This window comes from Mercenaria mercenaria, chromosome 11 (genome assembly GCF_021730395.1).
Source record: "Mercenaria mercenaria strain notata chromosome 11, MADL_Memer_1, whole genome shotgun sequence".
NCBI lineage: Eukaryota > Metazoa > Mollusca > Bivalvia > Venerida > Veneridae > Mercenaria > Mercenaria mercenaria.
This window is the reverse complement of record NC_069371.1, coordinates 19,618,566-19,628,245: the sequence shown is the minus strand read 5'-3', so window position 1 is coordinate 19,628,245 and position 9,680 is coordinate 19,618,566. Positions and strand designations below refer to the sequence as shown.

The 9,680-nt window shown below is 35.9% G+C and overlaps 1 protein-coding gene across 1 annotated transcript; it reads right to left on the bottom strand.

Annotated features, from left to right (window-relative positions):
- Positions 1–3,433: 3,433 nt before the first annotated feature.
- LOC128546714 (uncharacterized) lies at positions 3,434–7,611 on the bottom strand. The gene is made up of 4 exons (XM_053517978.1): positions 7,175–7,611; positions 6,391–6,562; positions 5,531–5,818; positions 3,434–3,583 (listed from the first exon to the last, which is right to left on the bottom strand). Exons 2-4 carry the CDS (start codon positions 6,493–6,495, stop codon positions 3,434–3,436), a joined length of 543 nt encoding a protein of 180 aa, XP_053373953.1. The 5' UTR covers positions 6,496–6,562; positions 7,175–7,611.
- Between the last annotated feature and the right edge of the window lie 2,069 nt (positions 7,612–9,680).

Genomic DNA, 9,680 nt, shown 5'->3' with positions numbered 1-9,680 from the left:
ACAAGTTAAATGTGTCACAATTGAAAGATTATTTACGGTTTCACAATCAGTATGTGTCAGGGAAGAAGAATGAACTTGTTTTAAGAGCTAAAGGTGTACAGAAGTTAGGCTTAAACGATCTCCAGCAGGAACAAAGGAACGCGGAAGTGAATTTTGAAAAAAGAAAAACTGAGAAACTTGTAACACCGCTCGGTGAGAAATTACCGAATCCAGAGACATTAAAAACGTGGAGTAATGGTCTAATGGAATTTCCTAACTTCAGTGATGGAGATATTTACAATTATTTTGTATTAAAAATGAAAACAAAGAAACAGCTGAGATCCAAAGTGTACTACGCAGATCGACATGTACATAGCATATTGTACCATGACATTAACGAGAAATGTGAACACTGCTTTGTCAAATGTAAAGTTCTGCCATCCTTGCCAAGTGCCAATGTAAAAGACAATCCAGATCACAGTGTTTGGCTTTGCCTGTCAAAAGTCACTGGTCAGGTCCATTCTGCAGAATGTGATTGTACAGCGGGGTGAGTGCATTGTCTCATTTCATTCACTTATACACCATATTAAAATATAATACATCGTCGAAAAATAATCTTAAAGCTTTAAAAATGAATTTGGTTTTAGTTGATAGTTGCGATTTATTTTCAAGGATTCTCTCAACCGGTTGACATATAACTTGAGGTTAACATAGTATTTTATTTACCTTGCCTTGATTTACCTTGATGTTGATAGCCGTCTTCTGAGTTGAAAACTTGTGTTGGCCCAATTTAAATCTATATTCACAATAAAAAGTTATGTTACACATGTACGCACACATTAAGGATGGTGATATATATGATTTGTTGCAGAAACTTTACTTTTTCGCGTACTTTTTCCTAATTTTTTAATGTACATTACACACGTATATGGTGTACTGGAGCACTGTTAGAATTTTCATTTTCTTAGTTCAGATTTCTTATACAAAAATTCTTAAACCAATCAATTTTTCTTAACTTTCAGGAGTGGGAAGCATGTAATCACATTGGAGCTCTGATGTACGCCCTTGCTGACCTAACAGCAAAGAAGAAGGATGGAACTCTGGCGTCGACTTCAAAAAAATGCGTATGGGTCAGTTTAACATCCACGGAAAAGAAAACTTACTCCAAAAAAATCTAGTGAATTAACATTTTAGGAAATATACATTTGATTCTAAATTGGAGGCGGTAGAAAAGAAATCACGAAAAGAACTATTCATAAATTCTGTAGATGAGGACAGGTTTCGGTTAAGTCTTGAAAAGTGTAATCCGGCTGCAGGCTGGCTTCTTAACTTTGTTGAGAGCAAAGCAGTGGAGGAGGTTCCCCAGTTTCTTGATATAACTTTTAACTTTAAGGATAGTGTCGACCTAACATGTGCTGATGTACAGAAGACAATCACCACAAAATTTAATGAATTAAAAATGAGTGATGTAGACTGTAAGACAGTTGAAAGGTTAACACGAGGTCAAGGAAAAACATTTTGTGGGAAGATGAAAGAAAAATGAGAGTCACCGCATCAAACTTTGGTGAGGTGATGTCACTGAAATCCGAGACACCTCGTGAAGGACCAATAAAAGAATAATGTATTCTAACATTACAAACAAATATGTGACATGGGGATAAAGCATGAGCCAGCAGCTAGAAGAAAATACGAGATGACGATGAAAAAAAACATACCAAGACTTTAAAGTGTCAGAGTGTGGACTGTACGTGAAAGGAGACACTCCATACCTTGGTGCAAGTCCTGACGGAATCGTCACCTACTTTTCACAGGGCCAGATGGAAACTGGTGTTCTGGAAATTAAGTGTCCAGCATCGGACAGATGGAGAAATCTGCACCCAACAGACGTTGCAAAAGATCCAGATTTTGTTGTGTGTCGAACCCAGTAACTGGTCTGTGTCATTAAAGACCGGTCACAAGTATTATTACCAGGTTCAGGGCCAGATGGCACTGACCGGCATGAAATGGTGCGATTTTGTGATCTGGACATTAGGTGGCATGTCGGTGAAAGAATAGAATTCAATGAGGAATGTTGGTTGGGCATGTTAGTTAAACTCAAGGACTTTTACCAGCATGCTGTTTTACCTGAACTGTTCTCAAGAAGGGTACAACGTGGATTGAAACTTTATTAGGTTTAAGTCAGAAACTTGCCTAATGAATTTTGCAGGAACAAGTTAAAAACTATATTAGGATCAGGACTTATCAATGATCAATAGAAAATCTTCCAGTTTTCAGTGTTACCTCTTGAAATTATAAATGTTGAAATATGATATCTCATACAGTTGATTCCCTTAGTTCTGTAATTATAAATTGAAAAGAGATACCAAGTTTAAATTACATTTATTCACTTTAAAGTAATTGGTTTGTTGTCAGAAATCATTCCACCCCAACCCCTGAGCCAGGCAAAACAATTTTTAGCGGAATAAGTTAATACATTTGTAATTTAACCCTTAACTGCTGGCGGCAAGTGATTCTGCCTTTGCGACCTGTGCAGTCTGATCAAGATCTACACTGTTTGCCATTCAGTCAGTATTTTTTTTAGTAAGCACCCCTTTTAACATTTATAATAACTGTCCAAATTGAAAGATGGACAAGTTCATTACAGAAATTTACAGAGTAAGGGTTAATTACTGGTACTGGTTTGACTGAATATTATGTTCAAACTATATATTTTTTGATAATATATATATATATATATATTCAGCCTTTTACTAATAATTTTGTTTGTTGTTGACTGTTTATAAATCATAAAAATTTGCTTTTTCTTATGTTTTATTTTATGTAAAAATTTGGGGCATGATTGAATTAAATGTTAGATTCTCACATTCACAAAGGACACAGTATGTTTAAGCTTTTTAAATGTTAGCCAAAAAGTCCATTTGGAAAATAAGAATTGTCCAAAACTAGTGCCCAATGTAATAACACAATAAATTTTGATACCATACAAATATTTTTAAGACAATGAGAATCTAACATTTTATTTGATTCAGCCTGAAGTAAATACACAAAAGAGCCTACATGGTTTTACAATTCCTTAAATATGAACATTTGACTTTCTTCGGTATCACCAATATATAAGAAATAATGGGCAAAGGATTGCCACGGAGTAAAAAAATTGATTTCAGTAACATGACCTACCAGTGAAAAGATTCCCTACCAACCAACCCACACAAAAAACATTGGGTTCTGTTACCGCAAACAAGCAATTTTAATTATGGCCTTATAGGTGTAGGTAACAGCTGTTTGGTTTTAAATCATCCTAAATAGAAGGTCAAAAATTTTGGGAGCTAAAGTCAGCTATGTCAGGTGCATTTACTGTAAAGTACGGCCTAAAAGTTGTTCTTTTACGGTAACCTTTACCAAAACTACTTTTAAAAATTACTATTTTTTAAGTGACCTTGAGTTGAATACTTTATCATTCTTTCTTGCTGTATGGAACAATCTTGAACACATTTACACAATGCACAGTTGGCAACCACATAGGATTTTTCATACACAGTAGTTGTTGATGAAATATATCAAATGCAACATGCTGATTTAGAAACCTAAGACCCTCTTCTTTGATCTGATATGGAAGTCATTAATATTCATAAAGAGCAAGTGTGTAACTAATTAAGAATAAACAGAAATGTTTAAATGGAAATTGTCAAAAATCTGCAAATTGCTAGTGACAATGATAATTTCTGTACCCCCAAGGGTTAACAGGCCAAATGACATGCACATGTTAAAGATAACAGATCAGTAATGTACTGTAGATAAAATTTTATCCCCAAAATTATATTGTCACTTGATATAAAGGAACATCTGAGGTAGAACATTTTCAGATATGATCAGAATTTACAGATTATCATCAGTTGCTAGTACAGTCAATACCTCAGAATAAAGGCCACTACTTTAAAACCTGTTTCAATGGTCAATATTTTCCCCCAAAGAGACCACTTGCGTTTTCTTTCATTTCCAAAGACATTATTGCTATGTACAGTAAGGTCTTACTTAAAATTGTTTGCTTCCGGTGACTTGACCCTAAATGTTTTAAGTCCCTTGGTGAATTTTTTAAAGTTTTTAACAAAAAAAGTTTCATTACCTAAACATGATCAGTGACGTCGGCAATCAACTAACTTATGCTCAAAAGGTATAACCCTGCTACTTGTATTCATTTAACATTTACCATGATGGACATGATTGATTCTGTCTGCGACCAGTGCAGGTCATCATGAACAGTCTGCAAATCTGTGCAGTCTGATCATGATCTGCACTGTTCGCCATTCGGTCAGTTTCTTTTTTGGTCTGCACCCCTTTTAACAGTTAATGGTGCTAAAACCCAAATAAATTAATGTCCAAATTGAAAGATGGGCAGGTTCGTTAGAGAAATTCAACAGGGTAAGGGTTAACAGCACAAAAGTAATTTTAAAAAAGTACTACTTGTTAATTTTTTTGCATGTTACTGGAAACAAACAATTTTTTAAGGCCTAATGTTACACTGTACATAGGCTTTACACATTTCTTTCCAATCTACCATATACAGAGCACCAACATTGTAAGAGCAAGAAAACAACATAAATTTTGAATAAATTTATTAACATAAATAAAAAGATAACCACTTTAACCATGTTAACTGCAAGATCAATGCATAATATTTATAGTACCACTTCATAAAAGTAAATAATGTGTCTAGTATTACTACATAAACATGTCATATTTGCAGTCCTGAAATGTGCACATTTCTTTGCTTTCACCTATTTGGCACTAAGGGTGGCAAAAAATTTGTCAGACTTACGCAAATTTTCCAGATTTTAGTTGCCTGCGACGACATAGTTATTGGCATTGTGCCTTGAACAATTCGAAAGTTTTTTATCCTTTCCATTTCTCTTTCAACATGGATACGAAGGTTTGCGATTGTTTTTGTTGCTTCCACTTCATGTGGTAAAAACTGCTTTTTTTTTTTTTAAAGGGGGGAATTATAAGTTCTACACCTCTAGGTGTGGTTAAATCTGAAATAAGAAAACCCTTGTCTACCATTATCGCATCACCTTCTTCACACAAGTCAACAATGCCGCACTTTTTAGTTATTTGTTTATCACTAATGCTACGGGATATAAATCCGACACAAAAGTCACAATACCCGATGGACTTATTCCGATTAATGACTTCCAGGTCATGTGTGATTTATAATCACTGTACAGAAGCGACTTAAGCTGCAAGGAACATGGGGTTTCTGTTCGAATCTCCGTGCAGTCTATTATTACTCGGCACTTTGGATATTTACGACTGAATCTTTGAGGCATAGTGTCATTTATGTTCTTGCGTGTTGGCCACTTCACGAGAAACTCAAGCTTGTGTCAAGGTAATTCACCCAACGATTAAAAATCGTACTGCAAGTTCCTACAGATATATGAAACCTAAAAGCCAAATCCTCAAGCAGAAGTCCAAGTCTGAGTCTCATTAAAACCAAGAAAAAATTCATCAATAAGTCTCAAAGACTTTGGTCGGCTTAAGTTGTTTACTTTCATACCACTTTCAAGTTCATCAAACAAACACTTAAAAGTTCCCGCGGTTTGGTATTCCAGTGAAGAAACAGGACTTTACTGTTGTCGTCTGTAACATCTTCAAAGGTGAATGCTGGTCTTGTCGCCTGACATCCATTAGAAGCAGTTTCCACTAATGGAGTCTGTGTTGATGTCGTCTTTGGAATTCTAGTTTCATCTGTCTGCGTGGAGACAGAAACAGTATGTGGCTGTGCCTGTTGGCACTGATGGCGAATTATGGAAGGCACTGGTCTGAACTGTCCATAGTCATGGAGCTGAAATATTTTATAATACCTTACAGACGAAGTCTTTTAATGTTAAATTAATTTTTAAAAGACAATAAAATTCGGCTGCAATTACTTTCATGTGCACTTTCTTTAAAAAGAACAATTAAAGCTTTTTCAAAAAAATATGGCTCGATTGATTTCCAGTTAACATGGTTAATCAAAAATAAGATCAAACTATATCTGTTCTGCACTAAGTATGGTTGCTATGCGGACAGTTTGACAGCATTAGAACGTCGGTTCCTTACTCAACAGTGGCGCAGTGGTTAGCAGTTTGGACTACAATGCCCGGGGGTCCAGGTTCGATTCCAAGTCGCGATTGATATTCGGACTAGTGTTCAGTGCTGGGTGATATATTTAAATTGGTTATTATTTCAACAGTATCTGTCTAGACTGGATGCTGGGGAGATAAATATAACACCCGCCGTGGGCTCGGCTGGAAATAAGTTGTTCCATCCATTCCAGGTGGGGACTTTCGTCAACTACCCACGTCTAACAAGAAACATTACTGCTTAAAAGTCTTTAGTATTATGTAAGTGATAAATGCAACAAACAAGACTTACCCTTAGTGATATATCAAGTATTGATTCGTTGCCTTCAACTGGTATTCCATCAGCGTCATTCTCAAAGCTCATGTCTGGTGACCGGTTGTCAGTTGTCAGCTCCATCTCGGAAGTGTCGTTATTTTCTTCAGTGCTTGTCAACTAAGTCTATGTCTGCGACACTCTCCATTGTCTAAAAAAAGAAAACGACAAAATAAAAATCACTGTTCAGTAGAGTAAATCTTCACTCACACAATAGAATTATCAAGATATTTAGCCTGACATGGTTTTTAAGTAACATAAGGTTAATATTGAAATATTTTTGAATTACCTTTTCGAAAGGTACGAATAATTTTCGATTTACTATTTATAGGAATCTGTACATTTTTAAGTGTTTAGTACTACAGTATTAAACCAACCCGATAAAAATTACTCTGGTCTAAATCATTTTTGTTTTGTTGCACCGACACAATTTAGATCATATGGCAACTTTCCAGCTTTAGTGGTGGAGGAAGATCCCAGGTGCCCCTCCGTGCATTATTATTTGACCTGGGTAGAACCACCGACCTTCGTAAGCCAACTGGATGGCTTCCACATGAGTGAAGCTTGAATTTACATCGATGAGGGCAGGTGATTTTAAGTCCGTGACCTTAACCACACAGAGGTCCCGACCACCGGTCTGGATGAGGCAAGCATAGATATATTTTTTATTCCACTCAGATAAATATACAAGACAGTTGAAGTTTTAACGCATAAAAAATCACAAAAACTGTGAAAACAAATTCAACTTTTTAAAATTATTAACCCAGAGCTTGTACACTTTTTCACCACCTTCTGCCTTTGGGAAGAAACAAGGAAGAGGATTTCCTTTTGTTGGCCCACAACGTCCGATAAAGTGCACAGCACACATCCTGGTTTGATCACTATTTACAAACACAAAATTAGGTCGAGTGTTCTTGCAACGTTGAATCCACACCTTTCTTACACGCAAATCAGCTGGAAATCGATGCATTGACACTTTCTTTCCATCAACTACCTTTCGCCGTAGTTTTTACATATACAACAGTATCGTTGGTGTGAAGGCATGTCTGCTTTTGTCGATTTATCGATAATAATTTAGAACGTTCTGTATTCAGCAATATACTACCCGGAAGTGCAGGTGTGCGTTTTGCGCGTCTATTCTTATCTCCTTTGAAGAGTACCTAAGGGCGGATAAATGCAGTTTCCGAAAAGGGCTATAGATACAGTCCACATAATTATGCAATCTTGTGTGCGTCAAATTGCAATGTACTGTGTCAGTGCATGCGGGGGGTACATTCATCACCTTTAGTGATAGCTCTAGTTTTTTTTGGGAAAACAGCAAGGTCTGAAACTCTGATTATTAATAATGTAATATCATAGAAGAAAAACCTGGGTGATGAACTTTTGTGTTATTTAAATGTATCAGTATTCTAGGCTTAGGTTTTATAGAATAAATAAAATCAACATCAAAACTTCAGTTATTGATCATAAAATTGACATTTGTTATGTCATTTTTGGCTATTTGAAGAACTTAGAAATTATTCAATGTTAGGGTTTCACTAGGCCATTTCAGCTGGAGCATCAACCAGCTAAAATATCTTGAGGCCTTGCAATAAATTTTAATGCATATTGTCATATACATGTACAATAAAATCTGTAAAAAGATCCTTTGGAAGTAAAGAATGCAACCAAGAAGAATAATAGCAGACTCGTTTTGATTGAGTCTGTTTGTGAAAAATCTTATCACCTGAAAACATAAACTGCCATTCTTGCATAAAAACTTTTGCTGACTTCATTCATGCACAAATGGGAAAAAATGTGTACAAAGTTCTTGTGAGCATCCGCTGTTGTTGAACATGTTGGATATGCCATTCCTGGTCCAGCATGGACAAAGAATGGACACAGAATTGGTTAAAGGCAAAGCTAAAAGGTTTTAGACTTTAACAATCTTTTCATCTGCCTAAAATGTCAGTAGATATCTATTTTTCAGCCTTATATTACTTTACTTTCAACTTGAAATAAGTGCTTCCTTTCCTAATAGACGACAGCATTGACGCTCAGTATTATTATATTATTACAAAATATTAATGTTTAACTAAAAAGTCACAATTTAATCCCTGAGAATGATAAAAAACATTTAGAAAAATACAGTTTCGTTTTTAGCTCATATGATTTTTTGAAAAAAAAAAAAAATTATTGGCATCACGATCGACGTTGTTTTTAGCTCACCTGTCACAAAGTGACAAGGTGAGCTTTTGTGATCGCGCAGCGTCCGTGCGTGCGTGCGTAAACTTTTGCTTGTGACCACTCTAGAGGTCACATTTTTCATGGGATCTTTATGAAAATTGGTCAGAATGTTCCCCTTGATGATATCTAGGTCAAGTTTGAAACTGGGTCACGTGCGGTCAAAAACTAGGTCAGTAGGTCTAAAAATAGAAAAACCTTGTGACCTCTCTAGAGGCCATATATTTCACAAGATCTTCATGAAAATTGGTCAGAATGTTCACCTTGATGATATCTAGGTCAAGTTCGAAACTGGGTCACGTGGCTTCAAAAACTCGGTCAGTAGGTCAAATAATAGAAAAACCTTGTGACCTCTCTAAAGGCCATATTTTTCATGGGATCTGTATGAAAGTTGGTCTGAATGTTCATCTTGATGATATCTAGGTCAAGTTCGAAACTGGGTTAACTGCGGTCAAAAACTAGGTCAGTAGATCTAAAAATAGAAAAACCTTGTGGCCTCTCTAGAGGCCATACTTATGAATGGATCTTCATAAAAATTGGTCAGAATGTTCATCTTGATGATATCTAGGTCAAGTTTGAAACTGGGACACGTGCGGTCAAAAACTAGGTCAGTAGATCTAAAAATAGAAAAACCTTGTGACCTCTCTAGAGGCCATATATTTCATGATATCTTCATGAAAATTGGTCAGAATGTTCACCTTGATGATATCTAGGTCAAGTTCGAAACTGGGTCACGTGCCATCAAAAACTAGGTCAGTAGGTCAAATAATAGAAAAACCTTTTGACCTCTCTAGAGGCCATATTTTTCATGGGATCTGTATGAAAGTTGGTCTGAATGTTCATCTTGATGATATCTAGGTCAAGTTCAAAACAGGGTCACGTGCCTTCAAAAAGTAGGTCAGTAGGTCAAATAATGAAAAAATGTTGTGACCTCTCTAGAGGCCATATTTTTCATGGGATCTGTATGAAAGTTGGTCTGGATGTTTATCTTGATGATATATAGGTCAAGATTGAAACTGGGTCAACTGCTATCAAAAACTAGGTCA

Bases quoted from the DNA above. Each gene is read 5' to 3' on its own strand.
- LOC128546714 (XM_053517978.1), bottom strand. From the start codon at position 6,495: ATGGAGCTGACAACTGACAACCGGTCACCAGACATGAGCTTTGAGAAT. The intron at 5,819-6,390 runs GTAAGTCTTGTT...AAAATATTTCAG, and splicing joins TACTTGATATATCACTAAGG to CTCCATGACTATGGACAGTT. The intron at 3,584-5,530 runs GTATGAAAGTAA...CTTCCATATCAG, and splicing joins GTTTGATGAACTTGAAAGTG to ATCAAAGAAGAGGGTCTTAG.